This window comes from Megalobrama amblycephala, linkage group LG14 (assembly GCF_018812025.1).
Source record: "Megalobrama amblycephala isolate DHTTF-2021 linkage group LG14, ASM1881202v1, whole genome shotgun sequence".
Lineage (NCBI taxonomy): Eukaryota > Metazoa > Chordata > Actinopteri > Cypriniformes > Xenocyprididae > Megalobrama > Megalobrama amblycephala.
Genome location: NC_063057.1, coordinates 26,053,016 through 26,068,946, shown reverse-complemented (window position 1 = coordinate 26,068,946; position 15,931 = coordinate 26,053,016). Strand labels below are relative to the sequence as shown.

Here is a 15,931-nt window from a genome sequence, read left to right as displayed (position 1 = left end):
CGGTCTGTTTGAAATAGATGCCATTTCGCAATGTTCTCATGCAGACTTGAATGGCGTACTTTGAAACACAGTACCATGAGTTTAATTTGATGTTTCAAACAACAAAGACGCCCTGACTATAATAGGACCCGATAAACTGAAATTAACTTTTTTGTTTGAGGGCTGCCAATTGAGGTTTCTACAAACAGTGCTGACTAGCAAGGCATATGTTTTTCTTCTTGTCACCAAACCACTTTGCTCTCACCATGTCCATTAAAACAAATAAGAATGTGCAGTAACTTACAGATCTGACATGCATACACTGATAGGAGAACAGACAACTCCTCTGTGCTACTTCCATGTTTACTTGGCATTCATTTGATTCACAGCAGACTTTTTGCAGAATTTTGTTCTCACCATGTTTTGTATTGGACATGAAAAGGACTACTCTGACCTCTTGCAACATTAAGAACTGTGAATGTGCCATTTGATTTGTCCACACACTGGCTTGCAAGGTGGAATCTGGCATTAATTTCCTGAATTAGTTGATTTGTGCATTTACGGTAAATATGTTTAAGGGTACTTCACATTGGACATTTCTGTTTAATAACCACATCATGCCAACAGACCATTGGCTGAATATCTGATGGCACAAAAAATTGGAAACACTTCAGGATTTTTGAAGTCGTCATCTGATTGGTTGAAGGATTACTGGGTTTTCCAGAAGATGTGCATGTATTGCGTTCTTTAATGGCCCATCTGGAAAAAAAATGCCATGAAGCCAAACCCCCTTGTGGATAAAGAACGCTGTAGTGTTTACAACTGTGACAATGAGCGCTTACCAGGATCAACTAAATGCTGGGTTTTCAAAATCATGTGAAGTTTGTGACTCCATTTTTGCAGTAAACTTGCACAACGTTCTTGAATGAATAATTTATTAATGCGTGCCGGTCTGTTATTGTAGGGACACTGACATTTTCATGCCCTTAAACATGACATGGAACAAAATAAAAATAAAACCTTCAAATAAAACCTTACCAATCTGATACATTCTGGTCCAGTCGCACTGGCAAAGTTGATCGATCAGCTTGGTCATCTGCATTTTCTGGATTAGATTCGGGCTCAAACTGATAAGGTAGTACCGATATTATCACCTGTCAATATTGCTTTAAGAGGCGTGACATTTCCATCACACGCTTAAGGTATTCGGGCCACTCACAATGCACTAGATCGCTGGCCAATGAGCTTTGTAAAAATCAGAAAGGCGGGGCATAGAGGAGCAACAACAATGTATGATATGTGTAAAATATTTGACTTTTTTTTAACCTAAAACCATGTAAAATGTAAATACACAAAATAATGTTCTTTTCAGAACTATTGTATGACCCCTTTACACACTACTACAATTAAAGTGATTTATATTTTACCCATTTCACGTTTGTTAAAAAAGCTAAAAACAGACAGTGGCTACATAGTTTTAAACCAATTTAGAAGACTGGGTAATTACCACTCCACATTCTCATTGACAATGAAATTGAATGCTATTGCTGAAATGAATACCCACAGCTCCTGCTGGCAATAGGGAAGTCCACTGTTCAGGTATTTTAAACCTCTTTTAACCCCTAAGCAAAGAAAGAAATATAACTGAGTATATCAGGATGCTTATGTAAATCTCAAGGTTTGCTTCATGAATGGCTTCTCTCTGGTGTGAGTTATTACATGACTCCTCAGGTGATTCCTTTCAGTGAAACTCTCATATACGATGCCTTATGTGGTACTCAGGGTTTCTTTATATCTGAAAGTGTTTTCACAGTGCCAACATTTAAACAGCTTCTCTCCAGTGTGAACTCTAACGTGCCTGTGAAGGATTCCTATTTGGTTAAAAACTTTTTCCACATTGTTTGCAGGTGAAGGGCTTCTCTCCAGTGTGAATTCTCGTGTGGTCTTTAAAGTGTCCTATTTTAAACTTTTTCCACACCGAACACACAATGGAGTGAATTCTAACGTGCCTGTTAGGGTTTCCTCTACTATTGAAACTACTCCACACTAAACGCAAATGTAGGGTTTCTCTCCGGAGTGAATTCTCAAGTGGATTTTAAGAGTTCCTTTTCGAGCGAATCTTTTTCCACACTGTTGACAGGTGTAAGGCTTCTCTCCAGTGTGTATTCTCATGTGGTAAACAAGATATCCTTTATTGGTGAAACTTTTTCCACACTGTTGGCAGGTGAAAGGCTTCTCTCCAGTGTGAATTCTCATGTGGTCTTCTAAGTGTCCCTTCTGAATGAAACCCTTTCCACACTGAGAGCACATGTAGGGTTTCTCTCCAGAGTGAATCCTCATGTGTAGTTTTTGGCGTCCTTTTTGAGTGAACGTCTTTCCACACTGAGAGCACATGTAAGGTTTCTCTCTAGTGTGAATTCTCATGTGGACTTTAAGTTTTCCATTTTGATCAAAACTCTTTCCACATTGAGGGCATTTGTAAGACTTCCCTCCGGTGTGGATTTTCATGTGTCTGTTAAAGCTTCCTTTCAGAGTGAAACTCATTCCACACTGAAGGCAGGTGAAAAGGCTCTCTCTAGTGTGAATGCTCATGTGCCTGTTAAGGCTTCCTTTTTGAGTGAACCTGCTTCCACACTGTTGACAAGTGTAAGGCTTCTCTCCAGTGTGAAATACCATGTGGTATTTAAGGCTTTCATGTTGACTGAAACTCTTTCCACACTGAGGGCACGTGTAAGGCTTCTCTCCAGTGTGAATTCTTAGGTGCTTGTTAAAACTTCCTTTGTGTTTGAAACTCTTTGCACATTGTTGACATGTGAAATAACTTCTATTCCCTGCCTTTTGAGCTCTTTTTCGTGAGGATGTCTTTTCAGTCTGTAAGCAACCAAAATATTTCCCTCCAGTTATTAAATCATGATGATTATTTTGTTGATCTTTCTCTTCTATTTCATTCAGTACTTCAGTCTCCTCTTTCAGCGACGTCAGGTCTAAAAAAGACAAATTGGAGACAAAGTTAACCCCACGTTAATGGTACAAAGCAACAGACATCAAAACAATTATAAATGTAAAGCATCAAAACCAACATTCAACACTATAAACTGAACATATAATGTGCATGTGCATGACGTCACAATTTTTGTTGTTTACATGGAGACCGTTTTTAACAACTTGCACTTTGAAACCCATTTTCAAAAGTTTGTGTTTTCAGTTTACCAAAACGGCTAAAACGCATAACAAGTTTTCCGTTTTTAGTTGAAAGTGGTTTCGTGTAAACACAGGATGGTAGTCACAAGGAACTTCCAGTGCAGAAGAAAGTACAGACATAGTAATAACACGTTATAAGAGAAATATTACAATAATATAAGAAACAAAAATTTAAATACAGTAGTTGAAAGTTAGTAATTCAATCCTGCAAGACTAATAAGCATGATGCTTAGTTTAAAACTTCGACAGGATTCATGTGTGATTCATGAAACATTTGTATAGCGCCAGTTCCATAGTATGTATAATCGTACCTTGATAAATGTGGAGGCTGAAAACAATCATCATTTAAATATAACACACCTAAAAATTCACTGATTAGAAGCCCCCAGAGTTTATGACAGGGAGAAACTTGCTTTAATGATGTCTGAATGTGGTTTGAAACAATGTCTCAGTTTTAGTTGATAGATATTTCAGTTGTTATTTGTATAAATCAAGGGTCGCATCAACGTAACTGTGGCGAGGGGGGCGTGGTTCAGCAAGGTCTGCAACCGGAGAGAATAGCGGGAGACGCTTGGTAAGTGAGTGGGTTGAATACAAATCACGAACACCTGTTTCTCGTTCTAGTGATTGGCGCGGAGACAGGATAAGATGCCGTGAGAAGCAGGAGTGTGTGAGAGAGAGGGGAACTGCTGACTGAGGCACAGCGCGTTACTTGGAGTGAAGCCCTTGTGGATTGTGTCTGCCGAATCTGGTGTGAAGCCCTTTGTGGATTATTTATGTTGCTGTTGTTGTGCGCTGCACAGTCTTTCTGTTGAACTTTGTTCTCAATAAAAGCTCAGTCAGCAGTTGTTCGTCGACCCAGACCTCTTCCTTCCCAAACACGAACTTTAACTGTGCTACAGTAACCTATTACAAGAATTATTCAATTTGCATGAAATGTAAGATATGGGTTTTTTGTTGTGTATATCTGAATAATCTCATATAGGATTCGTTTGATTGAGTCTTTCCAAAGTGCTTGAGTTTACTGGTGTTCATCCATGCTTCAGCACAACAGTCAATGCCTGACATTACTGACTATAATTGAATTGTTTTTAACAATCTTATTCCTTTTAATTCTTTCCCTAAAAATTATTATTTTTTTAAATAAAATAAAAATTGCCAGTTTTTCAATAAGAAGGTTTGAGAATGAAACCAACCTGTTTGTTTCTCAGTATCTTCATGTTTCACTCTGAATGTTTCTTCAATCTTCATGTCTTCACTCTCCTCTTTCATAAACGCCATCTTTATGTCTTCAATCTCCTCTTTAATAAACGGCATCTTTATAATAGTGTGTCACGTGAATCTGAGTCGCTTCACCAGGGGTTTTACTGTGTTTAAGATGAGAATAATTAACAGTAAGAAAAAATTAATCCAAGCTTAGTCTCTGAGTGTCTCAATCAGATCTAGTTCAGTAGTTCAGTGCACTGGTAAGTGTGTCAGAGTGAGAGTTAATGGACTTAAATGACCTGATTAGACTAAAAACACTCAAAACTAACTAGCAATAAAATTAATAATAGAATTTTTATTATTTACATATAGTATTTATTGTATTAATTTGTAGATTATATTTAATACTTTAATAAAACATTTTCAGTTTGGTTTGTAAAAGCTGTCATTACTCAATAACATTTAAATGTTTTAAGCAGCTGCTGACGTCAGCGTGCGGTGAGTCGAATCAGTGAATCATTCATCAAAGTATTTGATTCAATTGACTCGAAGTTTTGAAAAGCTCAGAAAAGCATCTAACTCGTGTTTATAATCAACTGATTCACGATATAGGGAACGAAATGAGACTCGTCTTCATTGTTACTCGTGCTTATGCGATTTACCTAAGAAAGAAAATGTTTATTTATGTCAGATAAAGTAGCCTATTACAATGTTGAATTCAATAATAATTAAGCTATTGCGTCGCTGGTAAAACTATAAAACATGCTTTAACGGTTTGTATAGATTTAAAACAGTTTAAATGCATAAAAACTAACCTTTCAGCAGAATCACTACAGATGCAGGAGCGCGACGCCGCCTTATGACGTCACACAACCAGACCAAAATAAAAGTCTGCATGACTTCACATGCTGATGTCTATAATCACAACTGCATATTAGGAATTGAGTTGAATATTTAAATATTTGAGTACATGGTGAAATATTTAATTACATGTCCAATGTTATAACCAGTAATGAACTACTAATGATAGGGTGTGATTATTTTAACAACATGGAGAAACTATAATTTTATAGTTTTATAATAGGCACAAAATACATTTATAGATCAAATAGATTAAAATACAAATAGTGCAAATGTGATTTATGAGTTGTTTTTATTCTAAAGTGTTTAAATGAGTGTATAAATTAGTAAAGCCAGTTCATGCACGTGTCAGTGTTGAAAAGTATAAAATGAATGTATGGTCTCATTTGAAAGCAGACAGAAGATACAGAACACCACATTATCCCTGGTGGGTGGAGGAATGATACACCTGTCCAATCTGTACCTGCATCCTGAGCTAGAAATGGGCCTGCAATTGCTAAAGATCAGAGGGACCTTCTAAACAGGGCATATTGTCACCAGTCATGGGCAGGGCTTCCCCCTGCTCTTTAAGGCCTGGGAAACACTAAACGATTTTCAAATCTTAATCTGTGGGAGACCAAAGACATTTGTAGCATTTTAATTCTCCAAATGCACACACTAGAACAGTGGTCCGCAATTAACCCTCTGGAGTCTGAGGCTGATTTGGGGCCTGGAGAAGTTTTGACATGCCCTGACATTTGTGCTTTTTTCAGTTGTTCATAAACATATAAATGACAAAAGTGTCATTACACTGTATTCAGCACAAACTAGGCTACAATAATATGTGAGGAACATGTATGTACATGTTTGTGTTTTTGAAGGAATAATGTTTATGCGTGGTTATTGAAAAAATAAAAAACTTAAGTCACTGAAATAAGGCCAAAAAAAGTATAGTAAATCTGTGTTCACAAGACTTCTGGGTATTGGAGGTTGTAAACTAGAGTTTTTGCTTCAAAATTATGTAAAAATTATGCTGCCTACTCCTTCATATAAAACAATATATTGATTTAGATTTTGTAAGACACTTTTTGCCAAGAAACACAGTATGCATGGAGGCGTGAATCACCACTGAATAATGGGCCATTCTCACCTGAGAAGACAAAAGAATTGGATAGTAATGAGCTGAAATGACTTGCATATTAATGAGGCATTTCAGTCAGGTAGGCTGTGAAAAAAACCTTCTGTGATGTCTCAAGCTCATCATGATATATGAAACATACAGAAAAATATTATTACAATATAAAGTAATGGTTTTATATTATACTTTAAAATATAATGTATTTCTGTGATGCAAAGAGTCTGAATATAGGCTTTTAGTTTAAAAGCATGCACATTTGGAGAAATATTGGATGCTTATGTCAATTTTCTTATATTATATTTATATTATATATAGAATATTAGTTATATTTATTTAATATTCATTGTCATTACTATGAGCGCTGGTGTTTTCAATTCATCCTTGAAGTCGGAGGGCGCTCTCTGTGCATTTTTAGTCCACAAATTCATCTAAAAGAAGAAGAGGCTATTCCATGAATGGAGTTTCCAATTCATACTGCAGCCGGAGGGCGCTAAAGAAACAAAAACTCATCTAAAATTAATCTATAGAAGAAAAGAAAACAGGAACTAACTGCATGTCTTCTAGAGCTCCCTAACCATGACTTTTACATCCAGATAAACACTTTTCAAGACAATAAATACACGATTGAGACGATGAATGCATGTATTGCCTCTGAATTTGCGTCTGAATAGCGCTGGCTCTGTGGGCGTGGCCGCATTAGCAGATAATGAGCTGAATCACGGACTTCTGACATGGCTCTCTTTTCATACAGATTACATAAACACAGAAGGTTTGTTTTCGATTTGACTTACATGATTTAAAACCTGACATCTTAAAGTTTTTTTTGACATAAGTTTAATTTTTCTGTGATTAGTATTCACTAAGTTACAGTTCATTTTCTGAGAACTATCAGATTGGACTTCGTTCAGAGGGAGAGGAGAAATCACGCATCATGTTAGTTTTCTTTATTTTACAAAAAGCACAACATTGTGTTTTTACTCTGAGTGTATACAAATAAAAGAAGATATTCTATAGTTTCAATTGATATATTACTTATGTCTCTATGACAAAAAATGACGGAGTATTTTAAGTCTGTTTTGCTGCAATGTGAAAAAAAAACTGCAAAACGCGCCGGCCCGTTTTCAGACCTCAGTGTTAATTTTGGCATTGGGCCAAAAAAAAAAAAAATTTGCCACTAGGTGGTGGGCCAGTAGTCAAAGGATAATTTAAGAAATTAATTGAAATATGAACTAGAATTGCCTGTGACAGACTGTAACAGTGTCTTTTGTAACTGGTATTGAGGTACTCTGTGTTAAATCCTGTACAGTCATTAACAAAAAGCCACATTTGTGTGGCGGTGTCCGGGTTTTACATTGGATAAATTAATAAAGCGGAGTAGTGACACATAACCTGGCAAGTATCCTCATTCACCAACTTGCAACACAGACCGCCTTGCTAAAACACACATGTGGGAGATGCAGAATGGATAAAATGACTTGAATACTTACAATTAACGTGACATCTATTTTAGCCATTTCATGTTGGTTAAAAAAGACAGTGGATGCATAGTTTAACTCAAGGTTTGCTTTATTTCTGCAAGTCTTTCCACAGTGTTGACACATGAAAGGCTTCTCTCTGGTGTGAGTTATTACATGATTGAGTTATTTCATCCTAAATTGTTTCCAGTCTATAAAACTTATTCCACACTGAAGACATAAAACTCTTTCAAACACGAATCCATTTCCGCACTGGCAGGTGAAAAGGGTTTCTCCAGTGTAAACTCTCTTGTGGACTTTAAGGTTCATGTCATGAACGACAGTCTTTCCACACTAATGGTACGTCTTTCCAGTGTGAATTCTCATGTGCCTATGAAAGTTTCCTTTTTTATTGAAACTTTTACCACATTGTTTGCAGGTGAAAGGTTTCTCTCCAGCGTGAACGCTCATATGGTCTTTAAGGTTTGCATGTTGATAAAAACCCTTTCCACACTGAAGGCCTGTGTAAGGTTTCTGTCCAGTGTGATTTTTCATATGCCAGTTAAAGATAGCTTTCAGAGTGAAACTTTTTCCACAAAGTTGGCAGGTGAAAGGCTTCTCTCCAGTGTGTAATCGTACGTGGTAATTAAGAGTTCCTTTATGGTTGAATCTTTTTCCACACTGTTGGCAGGTGAAAGGCTTCTCTCCAGTGTGAACTCTCATGTGGTCTTCAAAGTGTCCCTTCTGAATGAAACCCTTTCCACACTGAGAGCAAATGTAGGGTTTCTCTCCAGAGTGAATTCTCATGTGGAGTTTAAAGTGTCCTTTTTGATTGAAACTCTTTCCACACTGAGAGCACATGTAGGGTTTTTCTTCAGTGTGAACACTCATGTGCCTGTTAAGGCTTCCTTTTTGAGTGAACTCGCTTCCACACTGTTGACAGGTGAAAGGGCTCTCTCCAGTGTGAACTCTCAGGTGCCTGTTAAGACTTCCTTTCTGTTTGAAACTGTTTCCACACTGTTGGCAGATAAAAGGCTTCTCTCCAGTGTGAATTCTCATGTGATCTTCAAGGTTTCCTTTTCGGTTGAAACTTTTTCCACACTGTTGGCAGACTAAATGACTTATATTCCCTGCCTTTTGAGGTCTTTTTCGTGAGGAAGTCTTTTCAGTCTGTAAGCAAGCAAAATATTTTTCTCCAGTTATGAAATCATGATGATTATTTTGTTGATCTTTCTCTTCCATTTCATTCAGTACATCATTCTCCTCTTTCAGTGACATCAGGTCTAAAAAAGACAAATTTAAGACAAAGTTAACCCCACGTTAATGGTACCAAGCAACAGACATCAAAACATTTATGAATGTAAAGCATCAAAACCAACATTCATCTAGATCAGGGGTGTTCAATCCTGCTCCTGGAGGGCCACTGCCCAGCAGAGTTTAGCTCCAACCCTAATAAAACACACCTGAACCAGCTAATCAAGGTCTTTAGGATTAGTAGAAAGTTATAGGCAAGTGAGTTTTTATCAGGGATGGAGATAAACTCTGCAGGACACTGGCCCTCCAGGACCGGAGTTGCCCATCCCTGGCATACAGGAAACTTCCAGGCAGGTGTGTCGTGGTATGATGGAGCTAAACTCTGCAGGACAGTGGCTCTCCAGGACCGAGTTTGGACACCCCTGATCTAGATCCTATACCCTTCTAAGCTACAATAAGAAGTGTTAGATGTAATCTGAAAAGCCTTCTCAATATAGCACAATATAACTCTTCACTTGCTTTAGGGTGTGTCTCAAAATAAATGTCAAGCTGGCAGTTAAACCTTTTACTTAAAAAAACAATTTGGCCCAGAAGATCTGGTTAATTATAACTGATCTTCTAGGGCAGGGGTGTCCAGCCCTGTTCCTGGAGGGCTACATTTCTGCATTTTTCAGTTCCAACCCTGCTCCGATATCATTCCGATTGGCTGTTCAGCTACTGCCACCTGCTGGTATGGAAAAGCATTTCATCTTATGCAGGCACAGAACGGACGTGCTACTTGGCTGTCGGCAGTCAAGCGTTGGTTTGGTGTGTCAGGGCATCTCTGGACCCAGACCCTACTGATGTGAGCCAACCCCGCAGTCTGCTTTTGGTGCCACTAGTTCGTCGGCTTCAACTTGGTGTGTTCCTGCCTTAACATATGAAATTACCCAATCCTACCCCTTGTCAGCGCAAATTAATATCAGCTGGTTCAGTCCAAACTGATGGCCAATATAAAGGTGTCTCATTACCAAGGTGTCACAAAAGAAACCTCTCAAAAGTAAAAAGCTCTCTCAAGACCTTTGCAACCTTATTGTTGCAAAAAATACTGGTGTCATTGGTTATAGAAGGATTTCAAAACTTCCGAATGTTCCAGTGAGCACTGTTGGGCCATAATCCACAAGTGGAAAGAACATAATTTCACCATAAACTGGCCACGACCAAGTGCTCCTCACAAGATTTCTGACAGAGGAGTGAAAAGAATTATCAGAAGAGTTGTCCAAGAGCCAAGGACCACTTGTGGAGAGCTTCAGAAAGACCTGGAATTAGCAGGTACAATCTCACCACGCAAGACTCCATTGCTGAAGAAAAGCATGTTGAAGCTCATTTAAAGTTTGCTGCACAACATTTGGACAAGCCTGTGAAATACTGGGAGAATATAATCTGGTCAGATGAGACCAAAATTGAACTGTTTGGATTCCATAATACACATCAAAACAAAAAATAATTTCCCTCTAAGGACATCATGACGCACAAGCCTGTCGTGAACTTTCTGCTCGACCGACTTTTTTTTTCTCCCGGACTCGGATGAAAGGTATGTTGGAAATTTGTTTTAATTAATATAATCGATAATGCAATGTTTGAACGAGTGTTTGGGTTTGTTATGAGTTAACATTGAATAATAAAGAATGCATAATTAACAGAATTTGCAGAATGTTACAACTCTTTGTTTTGTATTCTCTTGTTTCTTACTCTTCTTTGTTTTGGAAGTGTTTGTGTCCAGGGACGGTGCTGACTGGCTCCTACAGGCTAAAGATTGGCTCATCTGGATTGGTGCATTCGATTCCAGGCACACCTTAAAAGCCCTGATGTCACTTACTTTGGAAGGTCAGATTATGTTGTTGTGAGGAGATAATTATGGGTTAATGGCTGTGTGTTTAGACACATTTTGAGTAGAGTGAACATGGTTGGTTCTCTGAAAAAGAATTACAAATTATAAGTAGGTTTGGAATTTTGACCCTATTGCCTGTTTACCGACACTAATTTGGATAACTCTGTTTGCGTGGGCTTGTAAATAGTTTGTACATCATTGTAAATTTTGAGGATTTAGGGAAAGTAAGGAGTTTGATGTCATTATTGTTTATTGTAAACCTTCTTTGGCTCTCTTGATTAGCACAAGATGTCACCAAAAGTACAAAGTCTTTCCAGTAGACAGGGCCGGATTAACATAAGGGCTAGGTGGGGCTTAAGCCCCAGGGCCCGTGGGTAGAGGGGGCCCGTGATTGGCTGGAGGAAATGAGATTGACAAGTCATAGGTGGTTGATTTTTGTCTAATAAAATAACAAGAAAAAATTGATTGGAAAATGTGCCTGACTGATAAATCACCGTCCAATCAAAATCACTTTACAGTTCGCGCTATGACATCGGGAAACGCCTCTTTGCGTTATGCTATCGCATGTAAAAAATGGGAAATTGTAGAAAATGGGAAATTGGCCTTTATTGCTTGTTAAGCCTCGCTGGTGTTCAAAATGATTTAAAAAAAAGTGATAGTAGTGCGCAAAAAAGGGAAAATAAGCTTGAAAGGGAGAAAAGGGATGCTAATATTACAGCAAAAATTCCAAAACTAACTAACTTAACTACTTCGGTTCACATAAAACATCCGAGCCAGTGGAAGACCCCGCGTGCAGCGGCAGCTCACAATTATTTTCACCCACCGACACCGTCGCCGATCTGCGTGCTTTACACATTGAAGAAGGTGAGATAGCAGCTGCAGCAAGTTATTATTCTTATAACGAGTTAAGCCCTATTCGGATGGTAATTGTTTCTCATGAAAACGTAAGGTGTTTTCAACATTTACAGGGACAAGTCGATTGATTTTATTGCCGTTTGAATTCAGAATGTCAATGTTTTTCTCTCATCATCATCACCCACGTAAATATCCCAAATTAACTTTCCTACTGTTTTTTGACGAACACCAATGTCGTGTGATTTGTCTCCACTATCTGCCTTTGAAGCACATTCTATCAGTTGCAGTTCTGTGCCCGGTTGCATAAAGCACCTTAAGTGTAATTTTCCCTTAAGATCGCCCTTATGTTTCCCTTAAACTTAAGGGTGTTGCAGAAAATAACCGTTAAGTATTACTTAAGGGTATTACTTAAAGGAAGTGTATGTAAGATTGTGGCCAAAACTGGTACTGCAATCACTTTCAAATGACTAGAGCAGTGTATCCCCTCTTCCCTTCCCCCTGACTCGAGGTTGCCAGATAGGCTGCAGGATCCAGCAGGAACGTTTGTAGCTGCAGCTGTGGTAATTAGAGCAGAGCTGGCGACCCGGATGCTGAAACACTACTGACTTCGTAATTGGTAGATAGGTGGAGGGTGGCGCTTCAGGCCAAAACACAACATGTCAACATCAACATCAGTTGAGGGCTGCAACAACAACTTTTAAATGACAATATCCTGGCCAGACTACTGTTGTCAGTGATATAAGTATTTGAAATTAACATGATTTCTTAATGTCCAGTGACATATCAGGGCCATTTTATGATTAATTGAAATACATTTCTTACATACAGCTCCTTTAAGTATAACAAAAGGTTCGGAAAACTTCACCTTAAGTGTTACACGGAGTAAGCAGGTTCAATCCAAGTCTTCTAACGAGACACGATTGACCGCTTTATATGATAAACAAATTGTACTTTTGCGGTTTATTCACATAAACATTGATGAAATCACATATGTTGCACATATCTTATATGGTCAACGGAAGCGCAAACGTGCGCGCATCACACGCAAAAACAAACCTCATTGGTTCTTGCGCGCACGTTTGAGCTTCCGACACAGCCGTAATCATATGGATGTCTTCAATAAATGGACATAAAGGATGAGAGAATATTAAAAATATCTTTATTTGTTATCCAAAGATGAATGAAAGTCTTTTAGGTTTGGAACGACATGAGGGTGAGTGAATGACGGCAGAAATAAGAGTAAACTATCAAATTGAGTTTCTCGTCTGGTCGTTAATTCTCTTTCATATTTGGTTTTCTTTTTTGTTTTCCTTATCCATCTTATGTTGTTTTCTGTGAAAACTTACCACGATATGTATTAACAAATAACGTGTCCATGGCAACAGTAGAATTTTATAACGGCAAAACCTGGGATGCTGTCGTGAAACACTTAACAGTTTCCCTTACCTAAGTGAACAGTTTAAGATATTATATGCAACACCCTTAAATCATTCCCTTAAATCACGCCTTAAGGGTCATACTTAAGGGAAAAACTTAAGGTGCTTTATGCAACCAGGCACTGGTGCCTCCATCCGTACAACTCGACCTCGACACATTCACATCACATGTTAACACAGCGGTAGAGCTACTCACGGGACACTGCACTTATTCACAATCACAAAAGTTCTTTATTTGCATGTGTTTTAAAGCCCTGCCAGTTAAACATGTCATTCGTGTGCTGTTCTGAGATGCGCTTTTTCTGACCCCATACACCCGAAGCGTGCACACACACTTAAGCCTGTCAAACAGCACCTGACTACTGGACTTCATCTTTCGCGTCTGATTGCGCTATAATACTGTCAAATACACAAAAGGTTTACATAAACACAGTTGGTTATGTCTGAAGTGAGTTGAGAAAATCGGGCGCGTACAGGTCTTAAAGTGACAGCATCCTAATAGTTAGCATGCGGACCCTTGTCCTTAAAGGGATAGTTTCACCCAAAAATTTAAATCCTGTCATCACATACTCACTTTCAAGTTGTTTTAAACCTGAATGAGTTTCTTTTTTCTGTTGAACACAAAAGAAAATATTTTAGAGAAGGTTCGTAACCAGACAGCTGATGGCACCCACTGACTTTTTTCCTACTATGGAAGTCAATGGGTGCCATCAACTGTCTGGTTACCAACATGTAACATGTAAGTAATGACAATTTTCATTTTTGCGTGAACTATCTCTTTAAAATATTCATGGTAAAGTAATCATTGAGGAAGTATGACTGAAGTATGACAAATGTTTTTGCTGCTTTTGGCAACCTGTTTGTTTGGAGTTCATATCTGGAGTTAATGCATTTGTTTGTAATGTGTTAAATAGCAAGGAATATTTAGTGTGCTTGTGCTTATATAAAATGATTTGATAAAATGAGATTTATAAAAATATAAAAATAATAACAATAAAAAAAAAAAAATCTTGTGGTACAAGACACTGTTTCATGGCAATCAGATGAAAGGGGTGTTGCTATAGGCCCAGGGCCCAATGTGTTCTTAATCCGGGCCTGCCAATAGACTACAGTGAACTTGCTTTAATGATGTCTGCATGTGGTTTGAAAGAATGTATCAGTTTTAGTTGATAGATATTTCAGTTGTTGTGTATGTTTCTGAGACTTCTCCAAGTTATTGGTTTGTTATGTGTATGTCTAGTACGAATGTGTAGTTGTTTGTATAAATAAAGGGTGGAATGTCGCATTAATTTTTTTGAAACAGTCATATTCATTGTATCTCTTTCCCTACAAATAATTTTCATAAAATGCTTTGAAACCATGAAATTAATGAAACCAACCTGTTTGTATCTCAGTTTCTTCATGTTTCACTCTGAAAGTTTCTTCAATCTTCATATCTTCACTCTCCTCTTTAATAAACGCCATCTTTATGTCTTCAATCTCCTCTTTAATAAATGGCATCTTTATAATAGTGTGTCTCGTGGCTCTCAGTCACTTCACCGGGAGTTTTTTGTATTTAAGATGAGAATAATTAACAGAAAGAAACATAAATCCAAGTTAAATCTCTGAGTTTGTCTCAATCAGATCTAGTTCAGTAGTTCAGTGCACTGGTAAGAGTCATGGACTTCTAGCAATAAAAATAATAGAATTTTCATTATAGTATTTGATTTTTAGATCATATTTAATAATTTTAATAAAACATTTGCAGTTGGTTTGTAAAAGTTGTCTCAGTTGTACTCATTAAGTGTGTTTGATGTTCTCGGTGCGTTTCAAATGTTTAAAGGCGATTCGAATCAGTGAATCATTTTGCTAAATATTTGATTCAATTGAATCGTAGTTTCGAATAGCTCAGTTTCTCCATCTCTACTTACCAGTGACCGAACTCGTGTTTATGATCAACTGATTCACGATATAGGGAACGAAAGGAGACTCGTCTTCTCTGTTATGTGCGGATGCGATTTAACTAACAAAGATAATACTCATTTATGTTAGATAAAGTATTACAATGTTAAATTCGATAATATTTGTAATCAAGTATTACAATGTTAAATTCAATAAAAGCTATTACGTCTCTTGTAAAACTATAAAACATGCTTTAACGGTTTGTATAGATTTAAACACTTTAAATGCGTAAAAACGAACCTTTCTTCAGCAGAATCAAAACAGATGCAGGAGCGCGACGCCGCCTTATGACGTCACATCGCCAGACCAAAAACAAAAGTCCCCCTTTACATGCTGATGTCTATAATCACAACTGCATAGAAATATTAGAAATTGAGTTGAATATTTAAATATTTGAGTACATGGTGAAATATTTAATTACACGTGCAATGTAATAACCAGTAATAAACTAATGAAATGGTGTGATTTTTTACTACATGGAAAAACTATCATTTTTAGGCACAGAATCCATTTATACCAGATAAATTAGATTAAAATGCAAATAGTGCAAATGTGATTTATGAGTTGTTTTTATTTTAAAGTGTTTAAAAGAGTGTATGAATTAATAAAGCCAAGTTCATGCATTTGTCAGTGTTGAAATGTATATAAAATTAATGTATGGTCTCATTTGAAAGCAGACGCAGAAAGAATTAAAGGTCCCGTTTTTCGTGTTTTTTTGAAGCTTTGATTGTGTTTATAGTGTGCAATATAACATGTG

The 15,931-nt window shown here is 37.4% G+C and overlaps 2 protein-coding genes across 3 annotated transcripts; both read right to left on the bottom strand.

Moving 5' to 3' along the window:
• Positions 1-900: 900 nt before the first annotated feature.
• Positions 901-5,447, bottom strand: LOC125246318 (gastrula zinc finger protein XlCGF8.2DB-like). The gene is made up of 3 exons (XM_048157274.1): positions 5,202-5,447; positions 4,377-4,547; positions 901-2,963 (listed from the first exon to the last, which is right to left on the bottom strand). Exons 2-3 carry the CDS (start codon positions 4,495-4,497, stop codon positions 2,026-2,028), a joined length of 1,059 nt encoding a protein of 352 aa, XP_048013231.1. The 5' UTR covers positions 4,498-4,547; positions 5,202-5,447; the 3' UTR covers positions 901-2,025.
• A 2,465-nt stretch (positions 5,448-7,912) lies between these two features.
• On the bottom strand, positions 7,913-15,492 carry LOC125246320 (gastrula zinc finger protein XlCGF8.2DB-like). Of its 2 annotated transcripts, XM_048157278.1 has the most exons (3): positions 15,415-15,492; positions 14,613-14,766; positions 7,913-9,101 (listed from the first exon to the last, which is right to left on the bottom strand). In XM_048157278.1, exons 2-3 carry the CDS (start codon positions 14,731-14,733, stop codon positions 8,173-8,175), a joined length of 1,050 nt encoding a protein of 349 aa, XP_048013235.1. In that variant the 5' UTR covers positions 14,734-14,766; positions 15,415-15,492; the 3' UTR covers positions 7,913-8,172. The 2 variants fall into 2 exon arrangements, with proteins under 2 accessions (XP_048013235.1, XP_048013236.1); XM_048157279.1 differs by lacking the exon at positions 15,415-15,492 and having other exon boundaries at positions 14,613-15,404.
• Positions 15,493-15,931: the final 439 nt, after the last annotated feature.